This window comes from Dipteris shenzhenensis, chromosome 5 (assembly GCF_047967505.1).
Source record: "Dipteris shenzhenensis isolate YYH24624 ecotype China chromosome 5, Dip_SZ_1.0, whole genome shotgun sequence".
Taxonomy (NCBI): Eukaryota; Viridiplantae; Streptophyta; class Polypodiopsida; order Gleicheniales; family Dipteridaceae; genus Dipteris; species Dipteris shenzhenensis.
In genome coordinates, this window is record NC_141600.1 from 9,377,541 (window position 1) to 9,401,749 (window position 24,209).

The window sequence follows — 24,209 nt, forward strand, 5'->3', positions numbered from 1 at the left end:
CATATCGACATTCCATATCTGTCCAATGGCATCCTCGATATTATATAATGCATGTCGATATTGCCCTTGCCCCTAGAGGGGACCCCTCAAGGGCCATATTGTCAATTGCATTTTTTGAAACTCTAATTGTATTATTCTAGATGTATCTCCATGTAACCAGAATGGTGGGTCGTTGGAGCTATTTTGGTCCTAAACCAAGAAAATTGTAGTCCTACTTAACTGATATTTTAGTCCTTGTTACAGTGAATATAAATGAGGGCAAAAGTATTCTGAGCCACCGTGGTGACTAGAGGTTGGGTGGTTCCATCTAGATAATAAACTACAATTCATCGAGTGAAAATTAAGAAAAAGAGATTACAATGTACATCTACATGCAATAACAGGTTATATAAAAATTAACAACTTATACTGAGAAAAAATTGAACGGAGGATCTTACATTTATAAAAACTCAGCAACAATTGCTGAGACCCTTAAAGGCCAAAAGATTACATCTAGCAACCATAGCTATTCAAATATAAAGCTAATAACAGTGCATATTGAGAGCCTCAAATTGAATAAAAAGAGATTACATAAATTTAATAAAAACTCAGCAATTGCTGAGAGCCTAGAGACCAAAACATTACATCCAGTGAGCTAAAAGATCGCTGAGAGCCTTAGATGCCAGAAGATTACATCTAGCCATTACTGAGTGGTTATGAGCCTCGTTGAACAAGAGGAAATTTGTACAACTTAGTATTGCCACCAGTGTAGCTTATTGCATTAAAATGTTTTAGGGAGCCAATGGAGGAGATGATAGAGAGACCAAATACTATGCACATTACCAGGACTCAGATTATGGCCCCCCCAACAAGTTGAGAATACTTTGTTGTGAAAATCATGAGGCCTTCATCGACGTCTAGGGGGAACCCATACAACACATCCATAAAGAGGCCAGAGGTGAGCATGTCATCTAAGGTGGCGACATGCAAATATGGGGGGAATCAATTGTGGGAACGAAAGGGTGTCCACTAGTGCCAAGTGAGTGCAACACAATCACCTTATATGAGAAGGCAGATAAGATTGGAATCATAGTGCGTCAAGAGGGGGTGGTAGTAGGCATGGTGAAAATGAGTGGGTGAGCAGCATATGCATAGGGGAGTAGATGAGTGACAAGAGTTAGAAGAGGGAGCATGGAGCAAAGCAGAGTAGGGGCAGAAAAGAGCTACAGTAGGGTGTGTGGAGCAAAGTAGCAGAGCATGTGGAGCAAATTAGCAGAGCAGGGGTGAATGAGAGCATTGTAGTAAAATGCCAAAAGCCATGGATCTTATATATTATAAATTTTAAGAAATCATGGTGGATGGAGCCTGGGGGGTTCCATCCATATTAATTGCAGGCCACCACAATGGAATCTTAGGCACCACCCTAGATGGGCTAGTAATCATGAAGTAGATGCTCGGTGGTGGGTGAGCAAGCCACTATGGTGGTTGGTAAAAATTAACTACTAGCTCGGTGGAATCTTAGCCACCATAATAGACGTGGCTGATGAGAGCCACCACCACCAGGCAGCAACAATTACTACAAAAGTAAATCATGACCCTAATCACCTCTAATCACTCATTACCATGCTCGGGGGGGGGTCACTATGTACAAACATTCTATATCACGTGCGTTCAAGGCTTATTTGTAAAATCCCTTATTCGTATATTTTTTATTAATAAAATGTACCCTTTTTCTATACAAATCTGTAGTTTTTTTCTAAAATGATTTTAAATACTCCCTTATGTAAGTTAAATTCCATAAATTTTGAAAATTAAAAATATCCTTCTGTTGAACTCACGTGATAGGGTTACATAAGATGAGTGACCCCCCCAAGTTACCATGCACTCTAGTACTCTACTGAGCATGCAAGATCGATGACTAGTAATTTACTACACTTGTAGTAATCATGCATGCAAGCCCGGTGGTGGTAACTAGAAGGTGAGTAATTGTGGGCCACTATGGTGGCTGGTAATTAACTACCATCCCTATGGAATCTTAGCTGCCACCATAGACGTGGCTGGTAATCTTAGACACCACCACCTCTAATCACTCATTGTAACCATGCAAGGTAGTACTGCTGCCTTGAATTAGTCAAAATTTGAGCCAACTACTATGGTGGCTCTAACCTTGACATTGTGTATAGTGAGCTACAAACTTAACCCTACGCTATTCCATTCCCTTAACTATTTCGTCTTCTATCCATCTCAACCGTTTCTTTCTCCCTTGCACTCGAACTACAAACTCAAGCCTCCACTATTCCATTTCCTTCATTGTTTCATCTTCTATCCCTCTCGACTATTTCTATCTCCCTTGCACTCTTCTTGCAACTTTTATCCCCTCTCGTAATCAGCCTTGCATAGTACGAGAGCTCCTCACACAATCTTTCCTCCCCTCTATAGCACAGTGCGAGAGCCTCTCCTCCCTTGATCTTGAAATCGTGACATCTGGGATCTCCTCACTCGCTCTTCAAAAGCCCAGTTTGGATGCTCTTAGTAACTTTACTAGGTTGGTATAGGAGGTGAACATAGAGGATGGATAAATAGTCTATCAAGGTCAAAAGATTACCATCACTAAAAGCTTGATTGAAAATGCACTAGGCATTTCTAGAGGAAATTTGCAAGCACAATTCTTTGAGAAGCTCTAGAAGAGATGGGATATTCTAGATGTATACCCCAACACTCAAATAAGTAAAGATGGTGGAGTCAAGCTTTCTAGCTTCCCAACAGACCTCCAAGATGTGTTGAAGAAGACAACACACTTATTTCTTGATGTGAGAGGGACCGTGAAGTTTTGGTAGGTTCTAGCAGAGCAATAGAGAAACTGAAAGGATGTGATAACCAACCTAAAGAATTGTGTGGATGGCAAATCCCAATTGTCATCTCAGTCCGCTGGAGTTGCAATGTACCTAATAACATCTACCCTCGAAGGGGTTTTTGAGAAATACGATAACAAGATGTCTCAGAAGGTGACTTTTCTATAAGAGAAAGTCACCGATGCAGCAAAGGCAGCGCAACTTGATAAAATTCTTAGGGAGGGTGTAGAAGCCAAGGTAGAGGAGATATAAGCGACGACCTTGTAGGCACAAGAGCAAGCTGAGGCCCCTACAAAAATGGTGGACATGGAAAGGCATAGAAGAGAAGAAGTAGAGAAGCACATCAAGGAGCTCCAAGATAGGCTTGGAGAAGGTAGAAGTGATGGGGACATCATAGACAAGGAGCTAGCAATGATGTGAAAGGAGCTTGAAGATTAGAGAGCTAAAAAGGAAGGTCTTTGCAAACGGTTATGCAACATGCAGAACACATTGAACACTGAAAAAGATCAGATGATGGAGGAACTGAAAAGGGAGAATGTAGAAACCAGAGCAGTGATGGAGGAACTGCGAGAGTGCTTCAAGGCCAGGAAGAATGGGGTAGAGAGTAGCTAGGATGGAGAAGACAATGAGGTAGCTCTCTACGCTAAGAAGGATGCAGAGAATAGCCATGGTGCACCAAGTTACAGCAGACACGGTGGGGGTTGTCTTTATGAAACACTGTTGGAAGTTCAAAGAGTAAGCTACAAGACCCTACAACAAGATTATAATAGGTTGTGCACGAGCTTGTTGTGGCTTTTGATAATTTTGGAAAGCAGTCCGTCATTATGAGAGATTTCCAAACTAGGGGGAAAGTCTTGGAAAAGGCCCATGTTGATGTTTTTTAGCAATTTAAGCAACTTCAACAAATGCTGAGGGATTCAAATGAAGCTATTGCAAAGAGTGAGCAAAGAGTGGAGGAGATAAAGGAGAAAATCTACAGTCTTAGGATGAGGGAGGAAGGAATCAAGAAGCAACTTCATCATGTACACAGCAAGATTGTGGTATTGATAGCCACAATAGTTAAATCAGATGCCTATCCTACTACGCAGTAGGGTCCAAAATGCATGGTCTGCCATGCCCTCATCATAGATGACTACATGATCCAATGGCCTTCATGCTATGACCTTGGGAGCCTTTTTGCTTTGGGGTGTTTGTGCATACAAGATCGCTATAGCTTCCTCGCATGGTCAGAAATGACATGGGTATCAGTAGACCATCCGGACTATAGCACCAGCTTCGAACTCCATCAAAGGTTGCATGTAACGACCTGTCTCGAGGTAGCCTTTGAGATCCTCACAGCCTCCACCCTAGTGACGCTCTACAATGACAAGCCGCTACAACAGCGCTCCACTGCAGTCTTCAACGACACTAGCCTCACAAAATGACGGTCGGCATGCTACGATCCTATTCTACAATAACGAGTGCCACAACAAGTCCTTGATGACAAACTAGCTACGCGGACCATGGGCCTCCTTTAAACATAGCGTCCACAACTCCAATTCTCCACTCACGCCAATGATGGAACCCTGGCTCCAAGATAGAATCTTAAAAGATTATGTCACCACCTTGAAGATTTTGGAAGTCCATTGAGCAACACGTGGCAGATCGACCTTATCCTAGTGGCACCATAGTCACAGTGACATGTGGCAAATAGGATATAACCAAGGTAAAGTGATGATAAGCTTGGGTTAATTGGTTGATCCACAATTGGCCACGTGGTAGCCTTATCCCGCAGACCATGTTAACAGCAGGGACATGTGGCACATGCCACATGAGTGCCACCTCAGTTGGCACATGGCATTACACATCACCTGGCCACATCATCTACCATGGTGGTAGTCCACCTCAATAGTCCACATCAGCAGGGCCACATCATCCTGCCAGCTCATCTTCCACATTAGCTGCCATGCCTCTTGCCACATCATCATTATTGACATTATCAATGCCACGTGGCACATAGCCCCCTGCAAGGCACAATAATCCCCTGCTTGGCACACTTGGCCATTTGCATGTGACCACTCCTACCATCTCAGTAGAAGGCTCCACAGGCACAGTCCCTGTTACGCATAGTCACTGCATGTGACCCTCTGACTACCACATCATCATTGAGCACATTTGCACTCCTTTTGCCCCTCCACCTAGATCAAACTGTATCTCTTGATCCAAGAAGAATTTGAGGGCACTCCAAAAAGAAAAGAAATCATTTGTTATTCTTTCATCGATCGGCAATTGGTATAGATCTAGATCAGAGTAGACTAGATCACTAATAGAGGGGACACTTTGAATCTCCCTAAGTTACTAATCTATGCCCTCGGGGGGGTCACTCATCATATGTAACCATGTCACATGAGTTCAACAGAAGGTTATTTTTAATGCCTAGATTTTACAAAAGTTAATTTACATAAGGGATTATTTAAAGTAATTTTGGAAAAAAAGTACAGATTTGTATAGAAAAAGGGTACCTTTTATTAAGAAAAATCCTACAGATAAGGGATTTTACAAATATGCCTTGAACGCACATGATATAGAGGGTTTATACATAGTGACCCCCCCCAGTCTATGCCATGCCCAAAATTCCTAACTAGTACCTACTTAGAGTCAATCCCTACGCCCACATATGGTTTCATATCATCACATTACCTGAAACCTGACATTCATCATTTCAGTGAGCAAACTTCAGAGTGTTCATAGGCATTGCTGATTGTTCAATGGCACATGATTTGATTTCACACACGCATGCCATCATTGTAAAGCCTATTTGGCTATTTCATGGCATTGTGCACATCATTCCAGCCTTGTAAAGTCTCTTGGCTATTCCTGGCATCATTTTCCACAAGCCTTGTAATTTAGATCAGATTTTATATATTGCAGTTCTATCTTCACCAACAATTCATATTTCACTTGCCATAACTAGTGTTTTTTGCAGTTGATTCAGATAGTGATTTTCATGACACTTTGAGCACATTTCTTGCACTGTCTACAACTAGCAACCTCAATCTGGAGGCATCTGCTGAGCTAGAAAACTCCAATTATGGCACATGGAAATACCGAATGTAGACCATTCTTGTACTTCAAGACAAATGGGAGTATGCTGATGGATCTACACCTAGACCATTGGATGATCCAGCAAGCAGTAGCTCTACTCCACGTGTTGTCACAACACTAATAGCGGGATCTCCAGCTACACAATCAGTTTTCGCACCTCTAGAGAATCCTGCCATTGCCCGAGGACAAGCATAATGGGATAAGAAAGATAAGTACACATATCATCTGATCAAGAAAAATGTGCATGTCATGCTAGGATAGCTCAACACCGTCAAGACATCAAAAGAAGCATGTAATACTATTTGCAGCTCTCTACGAGTCCAAGAACACTTTCAGGATTCTCACACTGAGAAACCAAATCAACTAGAGTTTCTGCAATAGCTGCGAAACTAGTCATGCTTACATACTCTGGAGCAAAGACTATAACAATCAACTCGTAGCAGTAGGAGAGACTATGAGCCCTACAAAAATGGTTCAAGTTATCCTGAATGGACTAGGAGAGGGATACAAGAATCTAGTCCAGAGTATTGCCATCCAATGGCAAATTTTGACACTGGAAGAACTTCAATCAGTCTTACTTGGTGAAGAACTCTAGACTCAAGCCATTCATGCACGCAAAGTCATTCTAATGATCAGGCATTCACAACTTCAAACAGAAGTAGAGGCAGAGGCAAAGGTATATCATTCTAGAGAAGTGGTCATCATAAATAAAGTCATCAGCAAAGTCAGCATCAGCATCATCATCATCCTCAGCAACATCATAATCAACAAAGAGGAAATCATTCCAATTGAGAAAGACTCCAAGGATGAGGGAATGCATCCACCAACATGTCAAACATTCAGTGCAACTACAACCATAAGTTTGGACACTATGAAAGAGATTATTGCAAGAAGCAGTACGACCAAGGCGGTCAATCTAGCAGTAATGGAGGAAATTTCTACAGTGTAGGAAATCATCATGGTGGACATTCTAGTCACAGTCATTTTGCAAATTAACATGGGAATATGTTTCTTGCAAATGAGGAAATGCAGTAAACTAATATAGTGTACCTAGACATGGATTGCAATCCAAAAGAGGATTTCAGCTATCAAGTCAACCAAGCAAAACAAGATCCTTGGTATATCGACAGTGGTGCATCATCTCACATGACGAATCATCAGGAATGGTTCACAGAGTTGAAACCATTAGAACATCAAACGAATGTCATCTACACATCAGATAATACACCGAATCCAGTTCAAGGGACATGCACAGTCCCTATGAACAATTTCACTGGTACAAAAGGATTGGTGAAAGATGTGCTCTATGCTCTAAAGCTCAGCAAGAACCTCTTGTCAGTAGGTCAAATGACGGAACACAACTATCGAGTCATCTTCGACGGAGATGACTGCACTATCAGAGACAAATGCAAAAGATTTCAGCTAGTAGGAAAAGGTGTTAAGGAAGGATCCTTATACAAAATGCTAGCTACAATACCAGATTTGCATGCCATGTCAGCTCAATTGCAACAGATGCCACTATCTGCAAAATGGCACAAAAGATATTGTCATGTTAATTTCAAGAGCTTGTTAGATCTCAGGAAACAGAATATGGCAATTGGGATTCCTAAGCTATAATTTCTTGGAAAAGTTTGCAAAGCATGCTACTTTGGCAAACAAAAGCAAACCAACTTTGGCAGAAGCACCTCTCGAGCATGAGGTATTCCTAATTTTATTCACACAGATGTATGGGGGTTATGCCCAGACCCACAGCATCAATGGTTCATTTACTACTTGAATTTCATCTATGACTACAGCAGATATTGTTGGGTCTACTTTCTAAAAGAGAGATCTAAAGTGTTTTCCAGATTTCAAGAATTCAAAGCCATGGTAGAAAACCAGATAGGCAGAAAGATCAAAGTCATGAGATCAAATAGAGGAGGTGAATACGTCTTTAGCATGAACTTTTGCAGAAGTCGTGCGGCAGTTGAAGACAATTCCCTTGTGCAGATACTCCTCAGCAGAATGCAAGTGCTGAAAGGAAGAATGGTACTTTGGCAGACAATGCTAGAGCAATGCATAGTGAGAAGCATCTTCCGAATTAGTATTGGGCCGAAGCAATAGCCACTATGAATTAGTTGCTTAGTTGGCTTCCTACCAAACCGATTGAGGGTATGACACCTTATGAAGCATTCACTGGACACAAGCCACACATTGGGCATCTTCGCATATTTGGTTGCATAGCATATGCCCACATACATGCTAATCATCATCGCAGGAAATTGGATGGGAAGTCATGTAAATGCATCATGGTTGGATACAGTGAAGAAAGCAAAGCATAGAAGTTGTATGATCCCATCAACTACAAGATCATCATCTCCAAAGATGTAATCTTTGATGAGGAATCAAAATGGAAAACCTCAAATACACAAGAGATAGACGCACCGATTTGATAGTCATCTACATAAATGGTTAATGAAGAAGAGCAAGAATTGCCAAAAACATCCCAAGCAGAGCCACATCAGATTAGACGGTCTACTAGGGAAAGTAGATCACCAACTAGATTGACATATGCTTAAAAAGGCAAAGCAATTTAGATTGAAACAACTAACTATGCTCTTATGACTACCATCATGGCTACAGAAGAGCCAGTGTACTTTGAAGATGTAGTAGACAAGCCAAATTGGCAAACTGCTATGAATGAAGAAATTGATGCTTTGTATAAGAATAACACATGGGAATTATACGACCTTCCACCAGGAAAGAAGGCCATAGCAAACAAATGGGTAAACAAAGTGAAGTATAATCCAGATGAAAGTATTCAAAGATACAATGCTAGACTAGTTGTGCAAAAGGATTTGCACAACAATATGGTCAAGATCATGATGAGACTTATGCTCCATTCGCAAAGATGGGTTCCATACGGTTCTTGAAATTACTAGCGACACTCAACAGATTGAATGTGTACCAACTCGATGTTAAGAATGCATTTCTCAATGGTTACTTAGACGAGAAAGTCTACATGCAACAACTAGCAGGTTATGTTGAACCAGGAAAGGAGAATAAGGTTTTCCATCTTAAGAAAAGTCTCTATGGCTTAAAGCAAGCACCCAAAAGTTCGTAGAACAGAATTGATAAGTATTTTGCTGATTTGGGATACATGAAATCCAATGCAGATCATACTCTCTACTATAAAGTTCAAGGGGAAGACATTACTATTGCACTTTTGTATGTAGATGATCTGATTATGACCGGAAGCAAGGATAGCTTCATCAGAAAGCTAAAAAAATACTTATCTACAAAGTTCGACATGAAAGATCTTGGACTTATGCACTATTGTCTTAGAATTGAGTTTTGGAGAGATTCAGATAGCACATTTATGAGTCAGCTCAAATATGTTGACAGTGTCCTGAAGAAGTATCATATGGCAGATTGCAAGATTGTAGCCACTCCCATGGAACAGAGTTTGAAACTTACAAAAGATTCAGAAAAGACTACAGTCAATGACAGATACTATAGGTAGCTCATCAAATCTCTTATATATCTAACTTTCACATGGCTAGATATCTATTATGCATTAAGTTCACTAGCATAGTTTCTGGCAAATCCAAAATAGTCTCACTAGAATGTAGCCAAAAGAGTCTTGAGATACATTAGAGGTACAAGACAGTTTGGGATAGAATACAAAGGAAGTCATCCATGGTTGCATGGATACTGTGACAATGACTATGCCGGAGATCATGAGACCAGGAGATCCACACAGGGATATGCAATTTTCCTTGGTCAAAGTGCTATATCATGGCTGTCCACCAACAAACAACCAACTGTTTCTTTGTCTTTGGTTGAAGCAGAATATAGAGCAGTCACTACAGGTGCATGTGAGGCTATATGGCTCAGAAGACTATTGTCAAAAACAGATTACTTTGATGAGTCAAAGCCAACAACAATATACTATGATAATCAATCAGCTCAAGCATTGGCCAAGAATCCAATATATCACTCTAGGACAAAGCACATTGATGTCAGAGAGAACTTCATCAGAGAAAGAGTGTTATTTGGTGACATCACACTACAGCACTATGATAGCAAAGAGAATGTTGCAGACATCTTTACCAAACCACTTAGTAAAGAGCTTTTCGAGAAACATTGACTAGCTCTTGGTTTGATACAGAGGAAGGACATTCCCATTAAAGGGGTGTGATGGAATGTAATGCTTAGTCCTTCTTCGATTCCCTAGAATCATCATCTTGAGGGAAGGCCTACTTCATGATGTTGATTTTGAGGGAAGGTGTTGAGAGTTCACGCTCAACATCATGTGATCATATGTGCATAGCACCATCATGTGATCATGTGTGCATAGCACTAACCCAATAGAGTGCTATAAAGGAAAGGGTTAGATGCCCTAACCCAAACCTAGGATGTGCACAGTTTTCGAGCAAAAACATACGAGTGTAAAAGTCCGAGCAATAATTTTTGACACCAACCATGCTTGTATCTTTCTCAAAGGAATATATAATTCTTTCTTAATTTCTCATTTATGGAACCATATACTTACTTATTTTTCATTATAACCCTCATTTTAGAGAACATCATCTATATATGAACAAATAGTGAACACTTTAGAAACTCCTATAAATATCTCCCTACCATACTCTCTTTTGAGGATTTTGGTAATTCAATCAATTTAAAATAGTTCCCCTAATCTTTAGCAATCCCATATTTGAAGCTCTCATGTACCATATTCCTTGGATGAGTAGGAAAAAGATATTGGAAACCTCATACTTGAAGCCATTATAATCAATCATAAATTAATCTCTAATGCATTATCAAATATGGGAAGGTAAGGTAGGGATTTTAAGAATATTCCCAATTCTCTAAACCTAAGTATTTTTAAGGAAATGTGGTCTCTATTGAACTCCTTCCTACCATAATATGAATTAGGAAGAAGTTGTAACTCTCATATACATCTTGGAATTTTTAATTTTTCTCTTTTATAACTATAAAAAGTATAGTTTCAAGCCTCCCATTGCATAGATCATGAAATTTTGAACATTTTTCCTTTTTACAGCTCCTCAATCTGAGCTAAGGAGCAAAAGTTATGACCCCTTCTGCATAGGCTCTCCAAGGGTATTTCGCCGGTGGAATAGGGTTGGGACAAGCTCTTCAAACCATATTCCTCTGACAAAATACACTAAAAGGGTCTATTAAAAAGGTACTATTTATTTTTCCTAGGTCATCCTCAGAAACTGTAAAGAGGATATTTTCTCAAAATTTTATGATCTAAGCAATGGTGAAAGCAAAAGAAAGGATTTTTGAAAGTCATAAAATAAGTCACCACTTGGACATTATATATGTATATTATATAAAGGTATATTTATATCTATATCTATCAATATTTTGACCCCTCCCACCTTTTGTCTGCTCGTCGCTCAGGGGTTTTTGCTCGGAAAATGGAAACCCCCACCCTAACCCTAACTGGGTTTGTATATATTCTACATTTTGAACTAAATCTAGTGTATAGTTAGTAATTTGTGTTGTGCTCTCTAGTTGTTCCCTCTCTCCTCATCTCCACTCTTCTCCTCTGCCCTCTTCATATTTTGTCATCTGAGATGAAAGATTTTGATTAGATAACTAATGTGAGATTGAAAGATTTTAATTAGTCAGTTGTATAAAAGAAGAATGAGAAGATTGAGCTCAATGAACTCTCTCCCTATTTCAGTGCAGTGCAGACACAACTAAGAGCCCATTATGAAATCTAGCCCCAGTGCACTTATGAGACACCGATCCATCTACTACAAATCTATGGCATACCCAAAAGACTTTGGAATGCTCATGTTCTATCTGAGAACAATGTTGGATGACCGAGCCTCGTAGAAAAAGACCCAAAGAAGAGGGATGAAAATAGCTACAAGGAGGAGATGCTTCGCAATTGGGTGTATGACTTGGAATTGGCAAAAAAGGTGAATATTAATTTCCCTGGCTATCATTTTTCATGCTCCTTTAAGGTACTTATCAAGATCATAATGTAGGTTTCTTTTTGCAAGACATGGCGGAGGCACAAAGTTGTATAGAGTGTAAATACCAGGATGAAGAGGACCCCGAGCACAAGGAGGAGTTACTGGGCGTACAAGTTGGCAGAAGCAAGCAAGCAGTTGGTGGTTCGAGTGTGTAATGAGGTCTACAATAGTTCATCAGACTAGCCTAAAGAGTTGGGAGATGCTTGCTATAGAGAGGTTGATAAGATAGTTGGGAGTTTGGAATTTCCTTGAGCCGCAAAATGTCATTATATTTTTGAAAAAGTAAAAATCTTGCATGCATTTCTTGGATTTGTGGACTTTCTTGGATTGCCATCATCCATGATCTATGGTGCTCGTAATACCTAATTTTGTATCAACCTACTTCCATGTTAGTACTTAAATGTTTTAAGTAGCCAAGTGGTTGAAATCTAATAGTTAAAGATAATCGGTCTAAAGGGGACTGCTTTAGTTTAGCACTGTGAAACACATTTTAGGATAGCACGGCAATAGTGCATGATAAGTGGTCACCAACACGATGGTTGGTTGCAATAGGATATTTACAACTAGTAGTGGAGTGATTTGCTTCTATTATTACAAGATGAATGGATTTGTGGATGTGTGGATAGGTTATGGGATTTAATAAAAACAGCATGGTGGTTGTTTGGAATATACTAAAAACAAGCATGGGATTTATCGTTTGGGATTTACAAAAACAATTTAATAAAACTAGCATGGTGGTTGTTTGGGATATACTAAAAACAAGTTATGGGATTTAATAAAACTAGCAGGGTGGTTGTTTGGGATATACTTAAAACAAGCATGGAATTTATCGTTTGGGATTTATAAAAATAATTTAATAAAACTAGCGCGATGGTTGTTTGGGATATACATGGGATTTATCATTTGGGATTTACAAAAACAAGTGTAGTGGTTATTTTGGGATTTACTAAAAGAAGCATAGTCTTAAATACATTTTCCATTTTCTAGGATAAGTGAAATATTGTTTCTAGTCTAATTAAAGTATATAATGAAGCATAAAAATTTTCAACCACTGTGCTAGTTTAGGACAGTCACAATTTCAACTACCGGGCTAGTTTAGGACAGTTACAATTTCAATCATCGGGCTGTTTTAGGCTGTTTTATCATCGGGCTGTTTTTTCTAAAATTGAATTAAAAAATCCCTCTTGGTATTGTAATTTCGTCAAATTTTTCCCGATCATTGAATTAAAATACCCCTCCTTTTGAATGCACCTATTGCACTAATTTTTTAAAGATGAACTCCTCAAGGACCCGAATAGAAAGAAATTAAATTTAACGAATTTAAGTACTAAGGTACACAATAATTTCAACCACTGGGCTGGTCAACAACTAATGTTTGCTCAACCACACTAGTTCAGGACAATCACATAACTGGTGATTGAGCTGAAGCAACCACGGTTGCATGATGTTCCAACCATCAAGCTGGTTTAGTAAAAAAACAATATATTTCTATTCTGTTGCAAAATATATTGTTGTTAATTTCTTCTCAACCATGCCACTGGGCTGGACAACAACTAATGTCTACTCAACCACGCTGGTTCTGGACAATCACATAATTGGTGATTGAGTTGAACGAGCCTACAGTTGCACAATGTCCCAGCCATAAGGCTAGATTAGGACAATCACATTTAGTCCAAAAATGGTTTAAGAAATGAAACAAGTAATCTATCCCAAATCTCAATCACAAACAATCACCAAGCTAGTTTAGGCACCACTAACCTATGTTGTATTAAGCATGTGTATGATGTGCTCCTCAAACACCTTGAATCCCATCTACTTTTTATAGATGTCTTTTTTATTTGGAGAAACTCTCGTATTTTCGTGCCAAAACGTTGTCAGTGTAGTAATGACTTCCACAGTTAGGCAATCTCTCCTTTTCTTATGTTCTGTTGAAGCCCACATACTTCTCAGATCGAGATAATCGTGCATTGCTTTTGCTCTACGTTCAACCATTGGAGCCACGTTGGTCCTTCTGATTGACAGCATATCTTTGACATTGTGCACCCAAGGCATTTCTCCTTTATTTCAAGGGACACTAACATAGCTAATATCACCCTCTTTGTAGCTAGTTGATCGAAGTTGTGCACCCCTTTCACTTTCCATAGGCCATTTCTCATATTAGAGAGCATTGCCTTTGGGCGTGCATCTCCTGTGGTGTTGGTAGGGTTGTTACTCTACAAACTTTAGGTTGCATCTCCTATGGTATTGGTAGAGTTGTTATTCTACGAACTTTAGGTTGCAAGTTAAACCTTGCGAAGACTCGAGATTGGTAATCACCTAAATGGCCTGATGTTGCTGCCTCAAATCCTCCCACCAATCATGACACCACAGCTCGTGTTCTTTGCTTCGATGGAAATGATCGAATGCATGCATCTGTAATCGCTTCCTGCTGCTGCTCTCAAGGAGTCTTCTTTCTTCTCGTTGTTTCTTCCTTCACAGATATTGCAAAAGTGTCTTCCATTGCCATTTCAGTACCGTGCCATTGCTTTCCTTGACCCATAATCTGTTCCTTATGCCTTGACCTGGCTTTTTAGCTTTCCTGTCTTGCAGCCTCTGTTTGCTTCTCTTGCAAGCCATGGCAAGCTGCATGTTGCCATTGATGCCATGGCCACAATCAATCCATAATAGACCAAGAGAAGCTAGTTGGTGAGGCAAGAAAATAATAGAAGACAACTTACCTGAAAGAAGACAATACCAAACCAAAGTCTGTGCTGGTCATGTTGAGGTGGTGCAGGTTGCAGCACATTTGTAGGGTAGGGGCAAATTGTTGTTACTTAATCTTCTAAGATTTAATGGGCGGGAGGTGAGAAAATTCAAAACTCATGGGAGTAGAAGAATTTTCAACTGCCGTCGGTTTTCCCCCCTCCGACGATACACGTTGACCAACATAATTAGATATCCCAAACAAGTGCAATGTGGTTTAAAATGCTTCAAAATAAAAATAGGCCAAAGGGCACGCTATCAGGTTTGATGTTGTGTATTATGAAATGCAATGAACTTTGGCGTGTACTTGCATGGGAAAAGAAACAATTCAAACATGCAAATAGTGTTGAATTTATTAAAAGATCTTTGCACATGCACAAACTGCACATTTCAACTTCTTCCATTTTAGGGTGAATCTAGATATTAATAGCAACAACTATCAATGTTTTAAGACCACCATGTAGTAGTCCCACTAGTTTGGATTCCAAATTTTCTATCCGTTTTAGTTTTCAACAAATCAAAAAATAGTTATAGAGTGTGCCCTCAAATGGGTGTGCATCACTTTAGCATCACATTGGAGGCCTGTTAATCCATGCCTAATGTTCTCATTTAGGTGTGTCCTTGGGTTAAGGAGAAGCTCACGTAGTGTACTCTTGAATGATTACTTGGTTGCATGTATATAGAGAATAAAATTTTAATGTTTTTGAATAAATTACTATATCCTATAGACTTCAGGATGCATGCTTCACATGCAGCATAGCACTTGTAATGCTTTATTGGTCTCATTCTAAATCCTTATTTCATAATTTTTTGGTCTCATGTTCAAGTTTAGAATGTGTACTACAACTTGAAGACAAAGTTTGTCAAATTCCGTTGAGCAATGCATAAGTCATGGATCATGCAAGATACCTATATATAGAAAAGTCCATGAACCTCACCAAACATGGCTACACCCAAGCAAAAAATAACCCCCATAGTTAGGGCATTTTGCCATTTTGTATCTCTCATTCATACTATTTGGAAGGGAGAAATTTTGTATATGTAATAATACATGATTTTGGACAATTTTGTAGCTCGGATGGCATGTATTAAATTTTGTACTACCTTATAATAAAATATATATAGTGGGGAAAAATGGGGTTATGAAAAGCCCCATTGCACCCGTTTTTTAAAATAAAAAATCCAGAGGTTGGTATTTTCATTGGCCACTGATGAAAATACTGATGTTGGTATATACATAGTAAGATGAAAATTTTGACAGAATTTTTTTGATAAAAATTCTTTAAAAATATGAACGCTTTTGCCCTTAGCAAATTTTTTCCCTAGTAGTGTAATTTTTGTTAGAAATGTGGTGGAAAGCAGCCAATACCTTGTAGTGTATGTCCCCTATTTGTGTAATTTTTTGTAACTCCACAAGAAAATGAAACGCCTTCTCTTGAACTCACATGCTATTGATTAGTGAACTCCAAGAGGGAGAGGAGGAGAGGGTAAAGGGAAGGGGCACATGAGAGAGTGATAATGACAAAATTCCTTTATTTATGAGGGGAGGGGAGCCCTTCTCTTTTATTAATGAGGGTAAGAATTTAAAACCCTCCTTTATTTATGAGGGTAAGTATTTAAAACCATGTTACTATGCTTCATTCACAACATTTTCATGTAGCCTAGTGTAAAGACCATATGAGTGGATAAAGGATGCCATGAGTTTAAGTCTTGTTTAAGTCCTCCTTGAAATTGTAAAGATGTCCCCGAGCTACTCCATCTTTTCCCCTAAGACATCAATTGAGTTTCTCTATTGAAAATAAATGACTTTCTAATTACATTTCTCCTTAGGTCATATATGTATGGAATAACTTGTTGATATGAAGGGACTTTAGAATAGGTAGATGGTAAGTAAAGATGAGAAAACTAATGGAGGAATTGGGTGAGAGTCAAGAGGGGATAGTAATTTCATGAAGAGTCCTTATACAATGAATCTTCATTTTTCTCCATGTTTATACATCTTAATCCTTAGTATCAATAAATGTTTGTGGTACATCCATTTTTGTCCATATTCTCTCTTACTTGGTTAGGTGTACTATGTGTTATAACCCATAAGTAACTAACTAGAAATTTTGTAACTTGTAAAGTGATAGATGTAAATTGGGCCATGTTCAAAATTTGCTTATGAAAAGGTCAATTCATTCATTTTTCTCCATGGCACTTTGATGTGGTTATGAGCATGTGTTTTCCGTTGTAGGGTGGCTAATTTCATTGAGATCATGAGACCAAGTCTTTCACGTTGGAAGCACATGTTGAAGAGGAATACAAACAGATTAGATTTACTAATCTCGGCTTCCGGATCTCAAGAAGCAAGGGTGCTCAGACCTGGATGCCGGCGAAGGTCTGTCCAAACTGCCAGTTGGATGGGGCTACGTTGTAACTGGTCAGCCACTTCCCATTGTCAACCATGATTCGAAAAGAGAGTGCCTGCCCTGTCAGCACACTGCTGATCTGCCAATTCTCCCCCCAGTTCCTTGTCATGCTCATCCATCCCGTATTTGAGCCTTTCACTTCTACTGCGATCACTGCTCCACTCCCCCCCACATTCGTTATCAGCACCAGATTGAAGTTGGGATTCCCGTTGATGGTGAATTGAACCCCTCCCGTCTTGTGGCAGGTAACCCTGCAGCAATGACAAAATCAATGATCAACCAGAGAGCAAGAGAATTACAAGCAACCCATCCACAAATAACATCTGTCATCGCCCACCTTCTATATTGAACTGGTACTATGCCCCCCACAGTATTAGCTATTTTCTGAAATGCTGGCTCCGACATGTCGAAGTGCTCCAGCGGAGGATTGCACCAGCCTCCATCGTTGTTGGGCAGGGCATAGTTTGGCGGACAGAAGTTAGTGGCCGTTATCTTTATGGAGGGACTTCCCGAAAGACACCACTGTGGATCGTTGACGCATCTGATCTCGTAGCAGGCTCCGCACGCGGCTCCACTGTTGTACAGAGGGGTGCTGAGCGCTGCAGTATTTGTGCCATAGCCCTGGCTGTATAGATCGCCAAAGCCGCAAGCACCACCTGTCATCAAGGTCGCACACTATTGGCAATTGGCAGGTCTGTAGAATGCAACTCACAATAACAAGCTTTGATCCCGTAGTCCGGTTTGGACTATTGGACAAACTTCGAAGTTTGAACCATTCCCATAGTCCTAACGCATCAATTTTAAGGTTTCAGACGTACCCATCGTCCCTGATGCATCACTTCCCCCGTAGAAAGTTGCGTGAGCGCCATCAATCCAGTCACTGGATTTTGCTCCTAAGGTTCCTATAAGAACGCAAATGGCTAAAAGACAATTCCTCGTCTTAGTCGCCAATTCCCTGCGCCAGTAAAGGAGAAAGCGTTGGATAACTAGTTACGGAAGCACAACACAAGAATTGCATCTCTTGCAAGTGATCTTCTACGCGAAGCAGAGCATGGAGATGAAAAGAAAACCCAGTGAGCTTACATTGTGATTGCAAGCTCGACGGTAAACTCCAGGATTTCAGTCTACGTGATGCTGGTCACAGCTTGACGTACTCTAAATTGCGAAGAAGATATGGCTAATAACCGAGACCTTGGGCCTCAGCACTAGATGTTTCGACATATATAGGCAAAAACCAATGATGTGAAGGTCGGATATGGAGTGTGTGAGTCCCAGGTAAGTGTCCTGCGGCCCACGCAACAACTTCTGAATACTTCCTCGTTAGGAAAAGCTTCTTTTATTTGCTACGTAATTTAATAAGGAAGGAGGTCTAATTTGTCAATCAACCGTCACCCTTTGCAATGACATGATAACCGACTTCCAAAACATGAACCGCATGAAAGTGCACGTCAAGGATAGCGCAGATTCGTAGAGCTTCTCAAAGTATTTTGTTTCGAAAGGAAAAGTGTATTCTTCACGACTTCCAATACACGAAAGTGAGAGAATAGATAGGTCACTCCACTACGTTTTAATACTCACCTTCAATATTGTAGAGATGACACTATTCCCTAGTAACATCCCTCATGTGAGTCTTCCGTTTTGTTAGGGAAGTTGCACTTTAGGGTGGATTTCCACGTGCCAACAATCTAGGAACACGACCCATGGGGAGAGCATGTTGCCCGAATATGTGAAGATTTGTAAAGCGTAGTCTAGGAATTATGAGGAATTAATTCATCTATTGACTCCAAGAACACGAATTTTTACCAAACTAGGGTGGATAGGCACGCTATGGGTCATTTGTGCATCTTCAGTACGAGTCTTTGTAGGTTACGTGCCCGTAGCTCTATTGCAATGACTTGGAGTTGCACATTACTTCATACATTTGCATCTCATCACATTCATTACCCTAATGTTCTATAGTCTTTTAAAATTGTAGATTTCCACATGTCAACAATCTAGGAACATGATTCATGGGGACAACATGTTGCACACTAACATACCAAGTCACGTTGTCTATGGGATTAACACTACATGTGAAGATTTATTAAGCATAGATTACAAATTATGAGAAATTGATTCATGTATTCGAAGCCAAGAATGTCATGAAGTTTTCCAAACTAGGGTAGGTAGGGAGGCTCAGTATGAGTCTGCATGGGCTACGTGCATGTAGCTTATCGCAATGGTTTGTAGTAGAATGTCACTTCATGCATTTGCATCTCATTGCATTAATTACCTTGTTTATAGTTTTTTAAATCTAGGAACATGATTCATGGGGACAACATGTTGCACGCTAACATACCAAGTCACGTTGTCTATGGGATTGACACTACATGTGAAGATTTATTAAGCATAGATTACAAATTATGAGAAATTGATTCATGTATTCGAAGCCAAGAATGTCATGAAGTTTTCCAAACTAGGGTAGGTAGGGAGGCTATGGACCTTCTTTATGAGTCTGCATAGGCTACGTGCATATAGCTTATCACAATGACTTGTAGTAGAATGTCACTTCATGCATTTGCATCTCATTGCATTAATTACCTTGTTTACAGTTTTTTAAATCATAGACTTCCCACGTGCTAAAAATCTAGGAATATGACCCATGGGGAGTGCATGTTGCACGCTACCATACCAAGTCAAGTTGTGTATGGGATTAACATTAGACGTGAAGATTTGTAAGCAAAGTCTATGAATTATGAGGAATTAATTCATGTATTTGAATCCAAGAACCTTATTTTTTCCAAACTAGGTCGGTAGGGAGGCTATGGGTCTTTTGTGAGTCTTCATTATGAGTACATGTAGGTTACATTCATGTAGCTTTATTTCAATCTTTGTAGTTGCATTATTTAATATTCACTTGTAGTTGCATTGCTTCATAGATTTGCATCTCATTGCATTCATTACCCTAATGTTTCACAATGTTTTAAATCATAAAGCATGTAACCGCTCATTCAAAACTCAACTTGAATCCCTACAATCAACCTAAAAGGTTTTATATTTTTATGAAGCTACACAAAATATACATACATAAGGGTTTTTTTAATTCAAGGGATTATCATCTCAAAATTTATAGAGTGTGTGTATATAGGTTATCAACATCTGTAAGTAGGGTGTTTTGCTAATATCCCTTGATTGCATGTTCTATGTGGGCTTTTTTCATAGTAATCCCTTCAGGCTTGGATCCTACCATTTTATCATTTAAAAAAAAGGAGAATAGTGAAATCAGGACATAAGACATGACAAAGGGTCCCTTGAGACGTAAGTCAAGGATAGTGCTTTTTTCACCCTTAATGATGACCATAGCTTGTATCTAAAGACCACAAATACATAAATAAGGCATACCTCCTCACATGAGGAGCTCATAAGTTATCTTTTTGACACATGAAGGTCATCATTCTTGTGACCTATGAGATATGGTTATTTGGATTATGATCACATGAGCATTGATGATATTCTCTTTTGATCTCACATCCACAATCATCTATTTCAATTCATTAGTATTCCCTCATCATCAAGGACATGCATTAAAAGAGAAGGCTCATTAGGTTCTCAGAAATTGCCTTACTTATTTCTAACAAAAAATATTTTTACTCCCCACAAACCCCATAGTGTAACTAAATGCACATTATGTAGATATACGTATGTATGTATGTATGGCACATGTATGTGTATCTCTCATGTGTGTGTGTTTCTCTCTCATGATGGAGAATATTACCCCTTTTGCAACTTGATTCTCCAGCCCCCTTTGTTTTTTGGTTTGGTCAAGTATTGACTTCCCAACTTGATATTCTCGGCAAAAATAAAAGACCGTACTCTTTTAGCACATAGTCTAGCCATAATGAGGGGAAATGAGGGTGCCAAACTGGATGTTCCACCTTTCCATTGTTGACCATAAAGCTTGACCTTGTTCGATGTCTTTGTGAAGAAGAATCGATACTAGAGTTTCAGGGTTTAGCTTTACTACTCAGTTTGGTTCTCCCTCCTCAGTCTTTCCTCCACGGTATTTCTCAAGCACAGCAGCACTAAACTTATGTTTATATTTCATGGGGAGAGTTATGAATGCTTCTACATTGCACGCATGGTCGACAGTAGCCACTGGATTGGATAAAACTAACTCATTCATTTTCGTGGGTAAAGGTGTATACTATCAACATTGCAAGGCTACAGATACCATCTATTAGGTTAGCTGGCAAGGATTCATGGTGCGGGTTATTTCGCATACTCTATGCCATGGGATCCCCTCTTTGACCTAGCCAAAAATCTCTTGCACTTTTGTCTAGTATGAGTTACTCTGAAGGCTTGCCGGTGCCTCTTCTTTCACATAGTTCACGATTGCAGCATTGTTGGGGAGAGTATTGCATCTTCCCAAGCAAGATTTCTTGGTCTTGAGTTGAGACATTTGAATTTGTGTTCTTTGGGATATGGAGCAATCCATTCCTTCGTGTTCAGATCTAGATTATGGTTTATGGCTTTGCAAATCCATTACGCATTCCCTTATACTTTGCTTCATTTTTGAATGCATATTACAAGTGTAGGTAGGTTAGACTCAAGTTTGCTTGTAGTTTCCCTCACCATGACATCTATCCAACCATGTGCAGGGCAACTTACCTATCCCTCAGGCCCATCGGATCCTTTTGACCTTCACGTGGATTTATATCCTTCAAATATAGACAAGGAGGGTAATGAAGAAAAAATGTGGATTTTAGAGAGCACAATACTCTAGTTGTTTCTCATGACCCTATTACTAGTTTTTACATGGAGAACATGTATCCCATGTTGCAACAAGTTTTTGACCCTGAGATACAAAAGTTTCTTCTTCCTACTTATTTCAAGGAGAATCGCAAGGGTCAAAAGAAATTCCATTTTATTGATGGCACCACTACCTTACTAAATGGTTTCTTGGTTTAACAAAGTATTATGTTGGAGGATATTGTTTTTATGTCGCTACCTCTACTGGCATATAATCTCATATTCTCCTTCTCCTACTCTTTATCTTGACCTCTTGTCTTTTTTTATAGGTGTATGCTCTTGCACTTTTTCCTTTTGTACTTCATGGTGTATTTTTACCTCATGAGCTTTCCCACATAGTAATATAAAGTATTATAAAAACAAAATGTGAAGTGTGTGTGTGTGTGTGTGTGTGTGTGTGTGTGTGTGTGTGTGTATACATACATATATATATATACGTACGTACGTACGTATATATGTATATGTATATGTATATGTATACATACACACATACATACATACATACATACATAAATACATACATACATGCATATATAGATAGATAGATAGATAAATAGATAGATAGGTGGATAGATAGATAGGTAAGTAGGTAGGTAGGTAGATAGATAGATAGAGAGAGAGAGAGAAAGAGAGAGAGAGAGAGAGAGAGAGAGAGAGAGAGAGATGCAGGTGTGTGTCCACGCACATGCGCACACACACACACACACACACATACAAGCACACCATCATGTTTTCACTTACCCTCCTTATGCTAGAACATCCCATATGGGATTGGTTCTTTTATATGGTAATAAAGATTTTCCTTCTACTATAAGGAAACGGTGTGGTTATATATATATATATATATAGATTTTTCCACTTATCCATTTAATTTTATATAAGGTTTCATTCTTTAATTACTATAATACCTATCCCCTTTCTATCCAGACCCTCTAATTTAACTAACCCCCTTCACCTTTAAATTTTGTGGGTTATATAATTTCCCTGCCCTTCCATTTTTCCATGATTAAATATGAATTACTTTTAGTAAAATCCCCCTTATTTATGACCATAAATTGTGAATTACCTATCCCCCCCTTATCTATGACCATAAATTTTATCAAATTTTTTTAACCCACACCCCCCCTTCTATCTATTTATTTTCTTTCAAGACTTCTGACATGAATTAAATTTTAACCAACCTCCCTAGTCTTACACATAACTATTAGCCCCCCACATACTTATTTAAACTCACATACATTGTCACACATGGCTCTTATTACTCATGCCTTTGCTACATAAGCTAATTGTTTTCCCATGTTCATTTTGTTTGTGGCTAGGCCGGCTCCTCTACACAATCTTCTCATCTCTTCCAAACTCTCTCTACCCTCCTTGGATGCTTTGATGATTCCCTTGCTTTACCACTCGACCCATCCTCTCCTATGACATTCTTAGAGCAACCTGTTCCTACAGTTTGTGGTCTGTTTTGATCTTTCCTACGTGGAAAGTTGACAACAGTGCCAATTGTCACTTTTTTCTCTGCTAACCCTTCTTTGTAGTGTACTCATTTTTCTTGGTCCCTTAAATCATTCAAAGGTCCAACTTGCAGTTACTTGGTTTATATGTAAAACCTTGATGTGGCTTTCTTATGTCTTTATGCTTTTTCCTTTTTGATTACTCGCTAATGGCTACCTTGCTTTCCTTCATCCCTTCGTATTCAACTCTAGCCTTGTGGTTTTTCAGTTCGGGTCTCACCCTTCACCTCGATTCCATGGCTTGTCATGGTGTTGCATCTCTTCTTGCGTAGAGTCCCTCTGATGGGCTACCCTTCTTTGACATTCGCCACCCTTCTTAAATGTTTCATCTCTTCTCTTTCATGTCTTTCACGTTTATTTACTGGTTCAATGTCTTGCATGATAGCAACACATGCTTCATGCCTCGTAGCATTTAGTTTATAGCTTGGATTTACCTCTTCATTACGGTTGGGTTGTGCCTATGTGACTCTGGATCTTCCACAATGTAGGTGTTGTCCATGATGTTGTTGGGATGTCTCTTTTCGCTTTATATTTATGTTGGTTGTGTTGGGGCGTGAAGTGAGAAATCGAAGAGCATGCATGCAAGTGAAAATGAGAGAGCATTGATCGTTCATATAGAAGGATGTACTAGAGGTTAATCGATTGTAACTATATTTGCATGAGTGCTTAACATGCGCGCCTCATGCTTATTAGCTTAAGTTTACACATGTTGTGTTAAATATTCCAATATGCCTCCTTAACACAAAATGTGTACATGTTGAAAGTGACTATGGGTCTATAAGGCCCATCGCCTTGCAACACTTCCAGTATTGTGGAGCTAGAAGGGCTTTTGTGAAGACATCT

General features: G+C 39.3%; 1 protein-coding gene across 1 annotated transcript; it reads right to left on the bottom strand.

Annotated features, from left to right (window-relative positions):
• Positions 1–17,011: 17,011 nt before the first annotated feature.
• LOC147901589 (expansin-A4-like) lies at positions 17,012–17,952 on the bottom strand. Its single transcript, XM_087374344.1, has 3 exons — positions 17,883–17,952; positions 17,402–17,720; positions 17,012–17,315 (listed from the first exon to the last, which is right to left on the bottom strand). Exons 1-3 carry the CDS (start codon positions 17,884–17,886, stop codon positions 17,012–17,014), a joined length of 627 nt encoding a protein of 208 aa, XP_087230470.1. The 5' UTR covers positions 17,887–17,952.
• Positions 17,953–24,209: the final 6,257 nt, after the last annotated feature.